The sequence below is a fragment of the Micromys minutus genome, assembly GCF_963924665.1.
Source record: "Micromys minutus genome assembly, chromosome: 25".
Classification (NCBI taxonomy): Eukaryota; Metazoa; Chordata; class Mammalia; order Rodentia; family Muridae; genus Micromys; species Micromys minutus.
The window spans coordinates 24,607,725-24,625,649 of NC_137960.1; the positions used below are offsets into that span (position 1 = coordinate 24,607,725).

Sequence of the window (17,925 nt, forward strand, 5' to 3'; positions counted from 1 at the left end):
TCCAGTGACCTCCTTTTTTCTTTAAGTTGCTTTCCTCAGGTGTTTTGTTACAGCAAAGAGAAAAGTAACCCACGGAGAGTCACAACCAGGGCTCAGTGCTCTCCTCCGGACTGCAGCTGCGACTGAGCAGGTGGCTTACCTTCTTGTCACCTGGGAGCCCTGCCGTGATGAGCTACGCCTCTAAAACCAACCTTTCCTTCAGCGGCTTTTGTCACGGTGCTGTCACAGGAGGACATATTGTAGAACATTCTGCAGGCTCTCCCAGGGCCTGTCCGTGTCCAGAATAAATTCTCTTACGTGTTATGTTTATTGTAACTGAACTTCTACTGTATGCAAGGAGTTGTCTAGGCCTTGAACAGGCCACAAAGAGGTGAAAAACATGGCTCATGTTAAAATAATGATGAAACACTGAGAAAAATAGCTTCAGTCCTTAATAATTAAAAATTTTAAATGTCTAAGCTAATAAGAATGTAAAAAATTAACTATGGTGGCCTGGAGAAATAGCTCAGTGGTTAGGAGCACTTGCTGCTCTTCTAGAGTACCAGGGTTTGGTCTCTATTATCCACATGGCAACTCACAGTCCAGTTCCAGAGAATAGGACACCCCCTTCTGGCCTTTGATGGTACTGCATGCACCCAGGGCACAGATATACATGCAGGCAAAACATCCATTAAAAACAAACAGAAATTACACTAAAGAAGCAAGAATAGATCTATTTCCTCAAAGAACAAAAGCAGGCTACAACTGCTCCTAAGGTGGTCTTTTAAGATTTTTAAAAATTATTTTCATTTTTTTGTGGTGTTGAAGACCAGCCCAGGGTTTCTTGCAGTGAACTACATCCTTGGTGTTTCTTTAAGGACTAGCTTCTTTGTGGAGCTGTCACAGTAAGGTGGGGTCTTTCTGGCCCTTGGATAAGTGTGAAGACAAGCTCAGGGCCAGATGAAGTCACACTGATGCCCGAGCACCACTACCACCACCACACGGAAACTTCCAGTATTAGGACAGGACGATGTCCTCTGCTGGTGTGTCCATCAGTCTCTACCTGCAGCCAGCCAGGACCCTTCGAACTGCTTCGGGGAGCTTTAATCCGTAAGGTACTAAAGGTATTGTGGAGCAGATCGGGGCTGGGGACTGCACCCCCCTTGGGGGATTAGTTACAAACATTAGCGGATTAAAAGCCAGCCTCCGGAGGTGCTTAGGGAAAGCTTTGTGCAACTCGGGCATTTTCCAAACTTATTTAGACCATGGAGCACTTTTCTTTGCAGACCTCATTATCATATTGAGTACTGCTTGGGAAACTCCAATCAATTGTGTTTTAGGGTTGGCTTATAAGCTGTAAACTAGCCAAGGAAGAAATGGTGCCAGAGTTTTGGAAAGATGCCAGTTTCTAAAGGTCTTGACCTTTCTTTAAAAAAAAAAAAAAAAAAAAAAAAAAAAAAAGACAGCTGGGATTGATAGCAAGTCGAGGCTGGGCAGAGTGAGTCCTTTGACCCCGCCTGGCTCCCTCTGCGCCCACAGCATGTGTCAGGCAGGGCTCCACCCGTCTCCAGGCCAGTGACCACGCTGACTGGAAGTCATCTTGCTCCCACTCCTGTGAGCTTCTTGAGGCTGTAACGTCCAGGCCTAGCACAGTGGCTGCGCTGCTGGCAGAACAGACGAACTTCAGCACCACACTGTGTCCATGTCACCAGCAAATGCAGAGGTGACAGGGTTGTGTGCAGCTCTGTCCTCATGGTACCCTGAGAGTAATGTATCTTTATTCTTATCTTAAACACATAGAAAGAGCCCAACAGACGCAGGTAGTGTGACATCAGTGCCTGTGTTCTTGGGAGCCAGAGTCTCCTGTAGCCCAGGGTAGTGTCAGACTGACTATGTAGCCAAGGCTGACCTTGAAAATGTGGTCCTGCCTGTATTCCCAAATGCTGGGATAACACTTAGGGGTCTCACCATGTGGTGCTGACAACCAGACTCAACTTGCACAGTAGGCAAGTACACTCCCAGCCTAGAGCTGCGCTCTTAAACCTTAAAGTAAAATTTCCACAGTTCTATGGTGAGGGGAGGGAAGGCCTGTAACGCAGGCAGACCTACTCATTGCTCTTGATGTAGAGGATACTCAAGGAAGACACAAGAATTTAGCCGGGGTGGCAGGCAGTCAACACAGCAAAGTGTAGACCTGCTCAAACTCAGTGAGAGCTGCTGCAGTAGACAGGAGCGTGGTGGGACCCAGCTGAGCCAGTCGAGGGCGCCACCTTTGTGGTTGTAACAGAGGATCTCCTTAACATCCTCAATTACCAGCTGGCCTCCAAGACCTCATAAGACCAAGTAGGTGAAGACACTGGAGCTTCAAAGGGGACATTCACATAGAGGAGGACAGAGATAGGAGCTTTGTATTCAAGGCCACAGAGCACCTACAGCCTCTACAACATGGAAGAGACAGGAAGGGTGCATCTCTAGAGCCCTTGGAGGGAGCATGGCTGTGTGGACAATATAAGTTCATGAAGATGACTTTAAAACTCAGCTGTGAGAGAACAAATTTCTGTTAATTTAAATTAACTTTGTGGCTTTTTCCCTCCATGAGCCATGGTTTCTCTGTGTAGTCCTGTCTGCCCAGAAAAATCATTCTGCAGACCAGGTTGGCCTTGAGATCCGCCTGCCTCAGCCTCCCAAGTGCTGCCATTGCTGCCCAACTAGTGGCATTTTTTTTTTTTTTAAATAGCAGGCCTGGGAGACAAACACTTGTGGTTCACTGTTACTTAGCATGAATCTAGGCCCTATCGATCTCTTAGATTGCCGGGAGCTAACAGAATTAAGAAACTTCCTTAGCCTGAGTAACGCTATTTTATATAGATCTCAGCCTAGGTTTCTGTTTCCCACAGTAAAGGCTTTTCCCCAGAAATTAGGTGACCTCACTTTGGTCAGGTAGCTAGGCAAGTAGAACGATCTCCCAGACAATGGATCCTGCTTGGCAGAACATTCCCTCCTGCACCTAGGTCATTCCCCCTTCTCAAGAAATTCTTCACAAAGGGTATTGTGAGAAATCCTTTAACCAGAAAGTTCCCTTAGTTCCATGCCTTACTTTTCTAGCCTTATTTCCTTCTACTACTTGTATAAAACTAGCATGTGAGAAAATGAAAATTTGTCAGCTTGATCAAACCACTTGACTTGCTGGCCTTCTTTGCGCCTCTTGTTTTCCCATTCTCTCCTAGGTGATCCCGGTGATCATTTGAAACAGACTCTGCCTGCCTTCTTAATCACTATGTTGCATTTCTCCTTGTTACTGCTACCCTGAATCATTTGGTTTTGTACCCCTATAATTTACACACAGATAGTGATTCATCCCATATGGCTTTCTTTAAGTGGTTCTGTTGGCTTTAGTTGAGGGGGAAAAACTCAGAGGTGGTTATTATTTCTATTTTTGTAACTTGTGACTTTAAATCTTACGTTTTTGGATTTGCACATGCTATCTAAACCTGCCTTGTGAGACGGCATGCAGTGAGGGCTATTCTGGAAGAAGAGCTTGGTAATACCTCCCCAAGACACCCACACCACTGCTCCCTAAAGGGAGCCTACAGAGCTGAGAGGAGGCATTATTTTAAGCAAACAAATGCTATTTTAAAACGCTATATGGAGGGCTTAAAATAAAAGGCATCCAGATCAGAAAGGAAAAAGTATCATGAGTTCTGGTTACAAGTAGAGTGATTTCTTGTTTTTCTAGCTTTATTGACATATAGCTATTGTGATGGTTTGAATATGCTTGGCCCAGGGAGTGGCACTATTAGAAGGTGTGGCCCTGTTGGAGTGGGTGTGGCACTGTGGGCATGGGTTCTTTAAGACCCTTATCCTAGCTGCCTGCAAACAGTATTCTGCCTTCAGATGAAGATACAGAGCTCTCAGCTCCTCCTGTACCATGCCTGCCTGGATGCTGCCATGTTCCCACCTTGATGTTAATAGACTGAACCTCTGAACCTGTAAGCCTGCCCCAATTAAATATTGTCCTTTATAAGACTTGCATTGGTCATGGTGTCTGCTCACAGCAGTAAAACCCTAACAAAGACAGCTATTTATTGCATAAATTGTGATTTAAGGGCTTCAGACAAGATGTGCTGATATGTGATACACACTGAAGTATTACTGCACTTAGTGTAATTAAGTGTCTCTTTATTTTTCTTTTTATTTTATACAGGAGCTTGATATATAACTCAGGTTGGTCTTGAATTCATAATCCTACTGCCTCAGCTTACTGAATACTACTTACAGGTATGGGTCACTATGCTAACCTTCCAAATCATTATTTCTCTCTATTAACATAGTTACATGTATGTGGGCATGTGTGTGTGTATGTACGTGTGTGTGTGTGTGTTATCAGCATTAAGCATCTCTCTTAGCAAATCCAAGCATACAATATGGTATCAGTAACTGCAGTCACCAAGCGGTAATCAGCCCTCTAGGGTCACCTTCATCCTGTGTAACTCAAATTCTGAGCCCTTGATCTGTCTCCCCATCTACCTCACTCCTGAACCTTGCTGCAACCACCAGTTTACTTAATTTCTAGAGTCTGGTTCATTTTTAGACTTCACGGTAAGTTAGAGCCACGACCTCACAGAAGAAAGTAACCAACAGACTCTCCTGAAAAGTGCGGCGCAAGCCAGTCTGCCTCTAGAGCCGCAGTCATTTGCTTTGGGCAGATCTGAGAGGGTGTATCACAGCACCTTCTCAAACAGCCTGATGTAAAGGGGCTTCATCACACCACAAATAGCCACAAAAGAAGTTCCTGAGCCCAGATGAATATCTGGGTAGTCAAGGATACAGGAAAAACAGCTAGAATGGTGAATACATAGATAAATTTAAAAGACTTGTTCTCAATTCTTGAAAAAATATAACCAGACCATTCCTTCATTAAAGACTCCAACTGCCAAGTGCCCCTGGCTTCTCCTTACACACGTCCTGACTGATGGCTCAGAAAGAGGTTCTGCAGCTCTGCCTTTCCTCATGTCTGTGTGCAGACTAATCACGTGACTCTCTGCCCTGTCTGCAGCAGTCAGATGTATGTGCTGAGCTTGGCATCTCTGTGAAACAAGAGAACAAACCACCGGGGATGCTGCGCACCTTCAATCCCAGCTTGGGATTGGCAGGCAGATCTCTGAGTCCGAGGTCAGCTTGGTCTATACATGAAGTTCCAGGACAGGTAGAGCTACACAGAGAAACCCAGTCTCAAAACAAAACAAACAAACAAAAGGCAAGAAAAAATCTGACATTTTAGGGTGAGGCACACACCTAGTATATACAGATTAATACATATAATTTCAAAAAAAGAAACTTCCGGGTTTCAGTACCTTTATCGAGAGATGCTCCAGCCATGTGGTAGAAGCTTAATGCAGTGTCCACGTCATTAATGTTCTTCAGGAAAGTGAAGAAGTTCTCTACCTCCTGGAAAGTCAGGCCCTGAAAGAGGAGCAACAAGATAAGGCAGAGCCCGCTGCAAACAGAGCAAAGCCGGCAGGAAGCACACTTCCATCGTACAGATGCTGAGCCAAGGACAGCAAGTGCCTGTCAATTGTGCCACCACAGGCCACAATTCTAGAGTAGTGGGTCTCAGTCCTAATGCGTCTACCCCTCAACACCATAGAATTATTTTCCTTGCTAAGTATCACTGTAATTGTGCTACTGTTGTGAATTGTAATGCTAATCTGGGTGTTTTCTGATGGTCTTAGGTGACCCCTGTGAAAGGGTTGTTCAACTTCTAATAAAGGGGTCATGTCACATGCCCACAGGCTGAGCACCACCCTGAGGAGAGTAACAGGGCTAACTGCTTCCCCCTCACATGTAGAATCTGACAAGGCTGCTCGCAGGGACACACTGCTTACCTGTGCTTTCCGACTAGCCACAGTGTCTACCTTACTTCTTACGTGGCTGTGGCCACTTTACCTGTTACACATCTTAACCGAGTCAGGACTTCCACGTGACAGTCTGCTCACAGAATCACCACAGGCAGGGGCATGTGAGGGATGGCTTCAGCACTTAGTGGAGCGCCAGCACTGAGGAGGAATGCCGTTCAGGAACTTCCTTTAAAAGCTCCAGATAATGTTGGCTCACACCATAATCCCAGCAGAGGTGGGTGGATCGCTGTGAGTTCAAGGACAGCCTGGTCTACAGAGCAAGTTCCAAGGATGGCCAAGGCTACACCAGGAAACCGTTTATAAATATGCTCTAGATGAAGAAGTTCTTTCCAGAAGCTGGTCAAAGCTTTGCTCTTCTGAACTCCACTCTCTGCAGCTATTGGCCTCAGGACCACCTGGTACTCCTTCCAGGGTTAGAGTGCCTACTTGTTTCGGCATATCACACACCGCACGTGTGGCTACGATGGAGGCATTGTCAGTGCAGCCACAGGGCCCCAGTGGACTGAACTTGTTGGCTAGCTTCTGTGGAGTGCTGGTGCCCCAGGTCTCCATCCCTGTATATTCCTCTGGGGACAGGGGACAGAGGACAGAATTCTCTTTTTCCTTTAAAAAGAAAAACTTTACAAGGCTGAAGAGGAGGCTCAGTACTGAAGAACACTGGCTACTCTTGCCAAGGACCCAGGTTCGGCTCTCAGCACCCACACCTTGGCTCACAACTGTTTGTAACTCCAGTTCCAGGAGATCTGATGCCCTCTCTGACCTCCGCAGACAACAGGCACACAAATAGCGTGTGAAATCAGCATGCAGGCAAAATGAGCATGCACATAAAGTAAGGATAAACAGAATCTTAAAATACAACTTTAAGCAGGGTATGGTGGCGCTTGCCTTTAATCTCAGCACTTGGGAGGCTCTGAGGCAGGGGAATCTCTATGAGTTCTAGGTCAGCCAGGGCTACATAGTGAGACCTAGTTTCAAAAAACCTCCAAAGTTTGCAAAGTAGTGTGTGTTATGTATGTGTGTGTGTAGGGCAGGAGACAGCTTTCAGGAATTCGTTCTCTTTCTCTTGTCTTGCTGAGGCAAGATCTCTCATTTCTGTTGTTCTGTTTCTGAGCAGGTCTCCTGCCTCTACCTCCCACCTCAACATCTGAGTGCTGGGATTACAGATTTGATTTGTCTGTCCCTGCTGGTTTTCTTTACACAGGTTCCCGGGACTGAACTCAGTCGTGGTGCCCGTGGGGCAAGCACTTTTATCTGCCGAGCCTTGTTGCCAGCTCTACTTTTGTATTCTTTTTATTTTGGGCTGAGGGTCGAACATGGGGACATGGTCGAACATGCACGCTGGGCAAGTGATGCACAAGTGAACTGCGCCCTCAGCCTCAGACCGGAAAGGGTTCTGGTGACTAAAGTGATGCACAAGTGAACTGCACCCTCAGCCTCAGACCGGAAAGGGTTCTGGTGACTAAAGTGATGTACAAGTGAACTGCGCCCTCAGCCTCAGACCGGAAAGGGTTCTGGTGACTAAAGTGATGCACAAGTGAACTGCGCCCTCAGCCTCAGACCGGAAAGGGTTCTGGTGACTAAAGGCTGACTTAAGAGTCTTAAAGCAGAGAGAACACTGTAAAGAAAATAATTTCTAGTGTGACAAAGAATCTGTAATGTTTACTTTTTTTTTTTTTTTTTTTTTTTTTTTTTTTTGTGGAACATCAAATCCTATAGAGCAAGGTCAGACTTCTGATGCTGAGCTTACTGAAGGACAGAGAGGGGGAGGGAGGACAACTTGCAATCTATTCAACATGATTTAGACAAACAGTGGGATACAAATCATCTGGTGACACAGCTGAGTCTGATATATAAGGCTGTCTTCACTGTACAGATGCAATAAAGAATATTTATTAAGTGCTTACGTATCAGTTAGCACTCTGCCAAGAACAGCAGGAGAAATAAAAACACACTGGACATAGGCCTTGATGTTATGGGACTTATAATTTACATAGGCCTTCTTAAAGAAGAGATATTGCCAACCACAAAATTCTTATTTCCCTATAACTACGCACGCACGTGCGTGAACACACACACACACATACACACACACACACACACAAAACCATACACACACATACACACACACACACTCACTCTGAATCCTAGTTGACCTAAGAGTCATTGTCTCAAAAATACGTGAGGAGAGATAAAAGCAAGACACTTGGGGTTGAATTCTGGCCTCCATACACACGTGCAAGGTCAGGTCTGTGGTGGATGAAACACACACACACACACACACACACACACACACACACACACATGAGTTCCAAAAGAAAAACTACACTGAGATTTGTGGATGGAAAGTAGAAACTTAAGGGCTACGCTTATTGTGAGCTGAGCTGTTCGGACAGGAGACTAAAGCTCACATATGACCCATTGGTTGTGAATGGGACCCGGCGTCACAGCAGCCAGGAGGGAGTGTCCTTCCCTGAGCTTGGTGGTAGTGGAGTCTTCTTTATATTCTACAGGGAGGGTGATGGTGGAGGTGTTATGGAAAACTGTTCTGTAATCTAGCTAATTAGGTGAGCAGGAAAGATGGACTTCCCTAAGGCTACTCTGAAAAGACAGGAAGGTTAATAGTAGCCTGTGGAAGTAGAGATTTTCCTAGGCACTGTAAAGAAGCATTTAACGCAGGGAGTTGCTAAGGAAATGAACTGCCTTTTGGAAGTAAAAGCAATCAACAAAATTTTAGAAGAAAACAGTGGCTATCTTTATGGCTAAGCGAGGCAAGAGCCCTTACATAACACAGCAAAGCACAATCTACACCAAAACCAAACCAGAACAAAAAAATGGGTAAAACAGAGCTCATCCAAACCAAGAGAAAACTCAAATGAGAGGCTAAAAGAAAATATTTGAAAATCACTCTTGATACAGCACGTATACCCAGAGTTGCATAAAGAACTCTTACAACTCAATAATGAAACGTGATTTAATAAATTATTTGGTAGCACAGATGTCGCTCCGGGGTATGGCTAGCACTTGCCCTGTATACACAGGCCCTGGGTTTAACCTCGGCATCATAAACAAATGAATAAATATTCAACAGACATTTTACTAAACAAGATGCATGAATGATAAACACGTTAGAAAAATATAAATTAAAGTCATAACAGATCTACTGAAATAACATTCCCCCCCTTCTTTCTGAGATAGGGTCTCTCTACATGGCTTTAGCTGGCCTAGAACTCACAACATACCATGCTGACCTCAGAGTCACAGAGATACTCCTGTCCCTCTTCTCAAGTGCCAGGATCAAAGCTGCACATCACCCTGACAGTTTGGATGCCTCTTAAAACTGAAATGTAAATATCCAGTAAGACCCAGCTACCTCCCTCCTAGGATTTGTATTAAAAACAAAACATAGGTCCAGGGGCTGGAGGGATGGCGCAGTGGTTAAGAGCACTGGCTGCTCTTCCAGAGGTCCTGAGTTCAATTCCCAGCAACCACATGACAGTTCACAATCGTCTGTAACTCCAGTTCCAGGAGATGACACCCTCTTCTGGCTCCTGTAGTCACTTAGACACACTCATGGTTTACAAACATACATACAAGTAAAACACTCAGGAACACGGCATAATAATGATAATGATAATAATAATAACAATTATTATTATTAAAGACCAATGATGACACTATAGGTTCATATGAGGACCTGCATGTGAACACTGAGAATAGCTGTATTGCTGAGGGCCAAAGAGGGAAGCAGTCTGGTTGTGCATTTGATAGGAATGTGTGAAGAAAACGTGGATGACGTAATGTTCTTCTTTACTCATTGATGAGAACAACAAATTAGTATCTTCAAAGCATTATGCTAAGTAGAAGCCAGAGGAGAAAGGCCGTGCTGTGATGTTGGGTTTATTCTGAAGCACTGAGGAAAGGCGAGCTGTCTGGAGAGATGTACACTGACTGAAGACTGGCACGAGGGGTCCTCTGGGGTGATGGAAATGTCTGCATACTGGTAGGCAGTGATGTTGCGTAACTACATTTACTGAGAGCCACTGAGCTGTACACTGAACCTTATGGCTTATAAATTATACTTCAATAAAGCTGTTCAAAACAAAATGCAGGGCTGGTGAGATGGCCAGTGGATCAAGGTCATCACTGGGTGGCAAGCCCAGTGATTCGACTTCGATCCTTGCACCCTACCTGGTGGTAGGAGAGCACCTTCCAGCTGTCCTCTGCTCTCCTCACACATGCTGCAGAACAAGCACCCTTTCCTCTCCTAACAAACTCATTTAAAAGCTAAAGTTAAAAACAAAGCTTACAAATAAAGGCATGGCGGAGCACGTGTAGGCAGAGGCAGGTGGATCTCTGTGTGTCTGCAGCTAGCAGTCTACAGAGGGGTCACAAGACTACACAGAGATATGCTTATCCCTAAAACATAAAACAAATGCAGTAGATAGAACAGTGGTAAGGAGGGCGTGGCCTCCTAAAGCCAGACACCATGGTCGAGGGGCCAAGATGAGTGTGAACACCATCACAGACAAATCCTTTGCCCTGACTTCAAGTTGACTGCACATTCATCTCAGTAGTGCATGTGATCACTTTAGTACCTTTCGTGGCTCACTGAAGAGTTGTTTTCTTCCTTATAACATGGCTGCCATCCCCTCATCAACTAGTCTCTGTTCAGTCTCTTGCTCTGTACAGTGCCCTCCTTTTATAAGTTCAGGACTTGTCTTAAACCACAGCCTGGCAGCAGGGAAATTACATATCTCTGTGACTTTGCCACAAGTGTCTAATCTTCTTGAAACAGTACTTTCTTTGTATCTTCATTTTCTTCCTGCTCACAAAATGTCAGCAATTTCCGTTGTCAAGTGGACAGGCTCCCAGACTTCTTTGGTTAAAGATGTAAGGTCTTCCATCTGCCCCAGTGAATAGACCTTTCTATTTCCCTAGGATAGGAACCTGGTCCTATGGCTTGTTTCTCCCAAACCTGGTGCTTATTTGGATCATAGGGAATAAAAAGTGGGGATGAGGTAGGAGGGGTGGACATGCCTGGAATCCCAGCACTTGGAGGCTGAGGCAGGAGGATTGAGAGGTAAAGGCCAGTATGGGTGACATCATTAATTCTTTGTTGAAATCTAAAAACAATACTATGGCAAGTAATCTGGCCATCAACAGGAAGGTTATGGAATCTCCTTGGCTTAGGATATTGGCATTGTTTCTTAAGACAGTGCATGATTTCTGGTCAAGGCTCTTAAGAATACTTTCTCAAGCCCAGAATGGTAGCACACACCTTTAATCCCAGCACTTGGGAGGCAGAGGCAGGTGGATCTCTTGAGTTTGAGGGTAGCCTGGTTTACAAAGGAAGTTTCAGGATAACTAGGGCTATACAGAGAAACCCTGTCTTCTCTGTATAGCCCTGGTTATAAAAGGAAGAGGTTGGAGGAGGAGAAGAAAAAGGATTATTTTTCATCTGAACAATGGTTGTCTACCAAGCAAAACCATGACAATTAGGCACAGGAGGATAAATGCTCTAGCACATAGAAGTTACCAGTGTCTCGTTCTGCCCTTGCTGTCTTTTCTCCACTTGGTCCAGCTCTTTCCCCTCAGCCCCTCCTGAAAATGTAGGTCTGTTCCAAGTTTATCTCTACCTGTTACTTAGCTACTTCGTCACCTGCAGTGGAGAGAACCGACTGGAAATACTGACAGAGGAGAAACACAGCAGCCTGGCAGGCCCTTATCCCTCATGCCATCTGTACCGAGCTGCAGCTTCCGACCCTGCATCATTTCTAGGGACATAAATCTACAGCACAGCCCAAGTTGTGGGCTGGGCTGTCATAGGAAAGGCTAGCTGTAGGCTAGGACTGGGACCACCCAGGGAGCTTCATCACTGGAGACTCCACGAAACCTTTCTTCTCTAAAGAAGAGCCCTTCTCTAATGCAACTTAATGCTCTGCCCTCTCAGCCACCATGGGGCTCTCCTGCTTTATGGTGGCTGTGCTCATCCTCCTCCACTATGGAAACAAGCTGTTTCCACCTCTAACCGGCAGTTCTTTTCCCCAGGTCTCAGCTGCTCCTTATGTGCCTGGATGTCCCCAGGAAGTCTGGGAAAGTGGTTGGCAGGGAGTTTGGCAAAGAGAAGACAAATGAATCCTGTATTACCAGGACAGCAGTAGTTAAATTAAAGAGAAGCAATGAGTAACTGGTGGGTAGTCATCTGTAAGCTACTAGGCTCATCTCTATTAAACTAGTGGTAATAGATTTCTTTTCTTAACTCTGGAAGGGACTCTCTCTTTGTGTGGCATCTTGGGAAGAAATGGGTGAAGGCTGGGGTAAGTGAAGCCAGGGAATTTAAGAGACAAACGAGTAGACCTATTAACATCACACACACACACACACACACACACACACACACACACACAACCCTACACCTGGACTTCCCTCTGAACTCTGACTTCATTGGTTTGAAGAAGTCCTTCCATTTTATCTTTTATCTTTTTTAAGGCTCCCCCCCCCATTTTATGGGCATGAGTGTGTGTGTGTGTGTGTGTGTGTGAGTGTGTGTGTATGTGTGTGTGTACCATGTGCATGCAATGCCTGTGGAGGTCAGAAGAGGGTATCCAAACCACTGGAACTGGAGTTGTAGTTGGCTGTGAGCCACTATGTGGGTTACAGGAACTGAACCTGGGTCTTCACAAGAGCAGCCAGTGTTCTTAACAGCTGAGCCAGCTTTCCAGCCCTTACATGTTAACAAATCCAAAGTGGAAAAAGGAAGCAATTAGAAACAGATGGAATTTCTTCTTAATGGGAAATGGTTCTGGAGAGATGACTGGTAATATTAGGAGCCAAGGCCCTTTATTAACTCTCATTTTGGCTAATTGCTATGTTCACAACTATTTAATCAACACAAGAGGGCAATCAATTTTAATCTCCTAGCTAAAGCAGGCGAAATTCTGACTAAATGTAAGTTTGCGCCCAAATTTCCAGTTTCACAGTTTGTCCTTCCATGGCCGAGCTGTTTGCAAGGTCTTTGGTCCTAAACTGGCTCCTGTACAAGCTAAAACACTCTATGCCTTCAAGGGAGTCGGCTTCAGCACCTCATTCATTACTTTCAAATATAAATTCATGACAGCATATGAATTAGCCTATCATGATTGATGGCTAACTTAAGGTCAAACCAATGTCTGCAGCGACCTTTAAAAACAGAGGTAGGTCAGCACAGCACGTCTGGCTAGCATCTGTGAGGCCCCAGGCTGGATCCTCAGCACCCCAAAGCCTAATAAACAGCAAACCAGAAAAAGCTCTCACAAAACAAAGACGAAAAGTCTATCTACAGAAAGGAGTGCTTCCTTTATGCAAACATCACGTATCCAGGAGCAAGGGGTTAAAAAACTCTCCTAAACACATGCAATCAATATGTCTTAATTTCCACAGGCACAGCTGGGTGCTGGATAGTGTAGAAGTGCCCTAAGGTAAGAACTGTTCCCTTACTCCATTAAGGACAGGAGAGCACCTGCGGTGGAGACAGGCCGGACTGAGCTTCAGAAGAACTGAGCCTGGCTCTGAGTCCTTTCCAGCTTTTCAACAGCCAAGGCCAGGAAGAGGAATGTCCAGCTGAGAAGTGGGTAGAAAGCTGTGGTGTCCACGGATGATTTCTAACACAAACAGAGCACTAGGACAAATGCTGGCCTTATTTCTTCTCTAGCTACTGGCCTTTAAAAGCTGTGATGGCCCAACAGCAGGCAGATCGGAAAAGTTCAGTTTCCAAGGCCAGCGAGGTCAGGGTTACTTACAATCTCCATGGAAGCAGCCGAACTGTCTTCAGAGAAGCCGTTCTCATCCCACCCAGTACCTGGTCATCACTCACAGAACAATCAGTGACACGCTGGGGTTCTGACCATGGCCACATGACTACTGCTGTCCGGTGGGAAAGGTTTGGGACTGGCAGTGAGAGTCTCTGGGAAGACTCTGGCAAGAGTCCAGGCTCTCCCATGGGTCTGAGTGCCTGGCAGCCAGTAGTCCAGTTTCTGCTTGAGTCTGCTCCTCCCCACGTGCCGTTGGGACTTTGTGGCCTGCCCTTTACCTGTACTGGTGCAGTCAGTGTTAAAGGACAGCAGAGAGCAGGGCTGAGTAGAGCCTATGAAGGTCTCTGATTCCAGTGCTGCTCACACACTCGTTCAGTTGACCTGCTCCAGCTCCTTCCCACAGTCTCCTCCACACAGGGGCAATGACTCTCTTTACATCAGTAACCAACCCTGCTGTTTTATCCTTAATTCTTCAGTATCCCCTCATTGTTCTGAGAAAGGCCTAGGTTTTCTTCTGTGCCTCTCTGACCACAGCCGTCCTTGGCTGGGATGCTCAAGCCATACTGAGCCTCTGACCAGCTCCTCCTACGTGCTTGGTTTGCTTTGCTGCTGATTTCTGACCCAAAGGTTGTGTCCTTGTGTGTTAATTACCTTGTCAATGTGCCATAAGCTAGTGTCATTTAAGAAGATGGAACCTCAACTGAGAAAACCATCTCATGGGACTGGCCTTGGTTAATAATTGATACAAGAGGGCCTCTGTGGGTGGGCTGCATAGGAAAGCAGGTTGAGCACGAAAATGGAGAATAAGTCAGTAAGCAGCCTCCCTCCAAGGTCTCTGCCTGCAGGTTCCTGCCTTGGCCTCCTCTGACAAGGAATTATAACCTGTAAGCTTGTTGCATCCTTTCCTCTGCAGTTTGCTTTTGGTCATGGTGTTTATCAGCCATACACAGCAGACTGAGAAAGTCCCTCCCCAGACTTCTCAAACATGTTTCAGTGGATTCTGCCTTTGGTCCATCATTTGCATTCTATGCAAGACTCTTTAGGACATCTCTCCAGTTCTCATGGCTTTAAGGAGCAGTGATGACCAATCCTGGCTCAGAGCTCTGAGGCAGACATGGATACTGACCTGCCTTGTGATTATCTCCATGTGGACTGCCTATAGTTATTTTAAATTCAAGATATCTACAACAGAATCTCAATCCCGGTGCATGGTGCCCCCTTTGTTTGAGTAAGAGAGCTGGTGTTATCCTTCCTTCTCTCCTGTTCTCTCTTGGACCTTAGGTATGAGAGATGCACTCATTGTTGAATAGTTCACCACATGTTCTCATTATTATTGACATCTCTGCACTAACCAGAGGTTCCCATGGTTTCATTTCTCCCGGTAGCCAAGGCAACCTACCTTCCCGTCTTTGAAGTGCTTCTTCAGCTGTCTCTGCATGGCGGTCAGCTTCTTGGACTGTACTCCACTGTAGGCCAGCAGCATGCCCCCGAACTGCCTCTCAGAGATTCTGCCATCTACTGGGTCATGGCGTTCAAACTGTGCAGGAAGCAGACAGAAGGTATTTTGGTGTGGACTGCAGAAGGGGAGAAGTGAACTTGGGCCTCAGTTCCTCACAGATAACGCAGAACTGCTTACATGTGTACGTGACATTATCTCCATGAGGCTCATTACTCTGAGTTATTAATATGTGCTAATAATAAAAAAACCAAACAGTTAAACCCAGAACAGACAAATATCCTCACCCTCACTGGTCAGGAGCATCCTTGACAGAAGAGGGAAAATCTTAAAATTCTATAAAAATTCACAAACATTTCTTTTTTTCTTTCTTTTTTTTTTAATTATGTAGCCCTGGCTGACCTGGAAGTCAGCATGTAGATCAGGCTGGTCTCAACTCACAGAGCTCTGCCTGCCTTTGCCTCCTTAGTGCGGGGACTTCATACATTAATAGTAATAACCACTCTCTAAGATCACCCATGCCCTTGCTTCTCACAGAAGACTTAAAAACGATTACGAATCTTATCAATTATGCTTATGCAAAAATCAAGTATGGTGTGCACTTAGATCTCTAAGAATTTAAACAAGAGAAATGTAATTTACAAGTTTTCTCAAAAAGGATAACTGAATGATGGAAGTCAATAGAGCTTAAGAGAAACATGTAACAGGAGAAAGAACCTCAAGTTAATTTAAGGGTTATCAGAACATCAAGATTCCATTTAGAAACAGAGACAAGGAAGCTCTCTTGGTCCCAGCTGCAATGTTATTTCTATGTAACAGGTAATGATGAGGTTTTTGTCTTTTGCTGTGTATTTAATGCTAAATACTGTCCCCAAGGTCTGGTTGCTCTCAAGGACTAGAGAATCTGCATGTAGACACAAGGGTTGGTATGCAACCTTGCTCCCCAAGTTACTCCTGATTGATGAATAAAGATGCCTACAGCCTTTGGCTGGGCAGAACTAAGATAGATGGGGTTTGGAGTTCCTATGTTTGAGGTCTGGGGAGAACCATGGAGAGAGAGGAGAGAAGGAAGATGTCATGGGGTAGGTGGTCATGAAGGCATGGCCGTGAGAGCTGGCCAAACTGAATTTAAGCTCAAACAAAACATGGTGAATTATAATTCAGAACTATTAATGGGGAAATAGATTGTTATAGCCTAGAGGGTAGATATCTGCCCAGGTCTAGTGATGATTAAGGCTTATTACAGTAATAAGAGTTATGTGTCTTTTATCTGGGAACTGAATGATCAAAGATGGGGTAGAAGCCCCAGCTGAGATCATATAATTTCTCCAACATGTAACACGGTGGTTATGGGCCTAGTGGCCATGTAGGGGCCAAAGGGACATGAAGATGACAGAATTTCTTTACATTCCTGCACGGCAGGGCTGATCTGTTCTCCTGAGAGGGCATTCACAGATGGTACTAAGTACATGTCAACAGCATTTCTCCAATGTCTTCTCATTGTCCAGCATGGGGTTAGTCACCGAGCGACATGAGAAGGAGGAAGAGAGTTCTGTCAGAGCCCTTAGGGACCTGTGCTAGGCAGATGACACATGGAAGACAGTGATAAAAATGGAAATAGCCAAGGGTGGATTGTTCCCAATCTTAATACCTCCCTCATGAACAAGAACTACACTAAAGCAGCAACTCTGTACTGAGCGTGTGACTCACCCAGGAGCTCCCCCAACCCCTGTGCACTCTTTCATTTAAATCGTTGTCAGGTCTAAGGAGCTCCGCTTTGCAGCTAAGCAGCCCAAGGCAACATGCACGTCTGGTTAGCAGATCCAGCCCATCTGGGTTCACACAATTCCCTGCTTCTCTGCAACCTTCAGGGCAGCACCATAATGTTCTGAACAAGCTATACCAGCCGGGTTAAGAAAAAGCACAGCTTCTGCACGGGAATCAACATCATCAATACAGGTGAAAGCCTTTCCCACCTGGGCCCACGTCATTCACATTTGTCACTCCTTCACTTGCACAGAATGGATTAATTCCCGACCACACTCAAAGTTTTGGGGGATTCAATGTAAGTTTGATTTATGGCTCAATTTGCCTTCCTGAAACAAAATGGAGGAACTGATAAAAATTCTGCAAGTGGGCAACTTTTTCACTGTTTAAAGCAGGTTTCTAGTAGGCTCCGATGCCTGAGACGGAGCTGGCGGTACAGAATTCATTTACAGGCAGATCTAAATCAAAGCTGTGGCCTTGGCTCTCTGGGCTAGCCTTAAAGATCTGGACATTCATGCTCCCCTTTCTGGAACTCCCCATCTTGGCGAAACAAGGCAGACTGGAAGTTGAAATGCTTCTTGTTTGTAAGCCTGACAGCAGCTGGCTGGCTCAGGGTTCATGAAAAGCCTTCAGTTCCCACCATCCAAAGGCACAAACACCTCTGTTGGGTTTCAAGGGCAGGTTCTAGGGGAGATCCTCAAGTAGCAATTTCAATGCTCAAATTAGAATTTTTACTAGTGTTTGAAGATGCCAACTTGGCTTTTGGTAACATGTTCCACTATTATCAAGCAATTAGAACCAAAAAGGCTTTCATACCAATATTTGTCTTTTCTGCAGTCTGGCTTCAAAACTCATGATTAGCACTATGATTTCACTTTGGACAGCAGCTCTCTGTTTAGCTTCCAGGGTCTCCTGAGGCAAAACTGCCTCCTGCTGAGCTTTTTCCTGTTGCAGAGGAGCAGGGTCTCCCATGCCCCCGCAAGTTCTCTGTAGAGCAACAGCCCCAGGCCATTCA

At 45.4% G+C, this 17,925-nt stretch overlaps 1 protein-coding gene across 2 annotated transcripts in view; it reads right to left on the reverse strand.

Moving 5' to 3' along the window:
• Window positions 1–17,925, reverse strand: part of MICU1 (mitochondrial calcium uptake 1) — a 136,335-nt gene that overhangs the window by 14,455 nt on the left and 103,955 nt on the right. For both annotated transcript variants that reach the window (XM_080937830.1, XM_080937829.1), the window contains 2 exons: window positions 15,087–15,224; window positions 5,334–5,442 (listed from right to left, as the gene is read on the reverse strand). In XM_080937830.1, coding sequence (XP_080793956.1) covers window positions 5,334–5,442; window positions 15,087–15,224 — 247 coding nt within the window. The remainder of the gene's footprint in view (window positions 1–5,333; window positions 5,443–15,086; window positions 15,225–17,925) is intronic.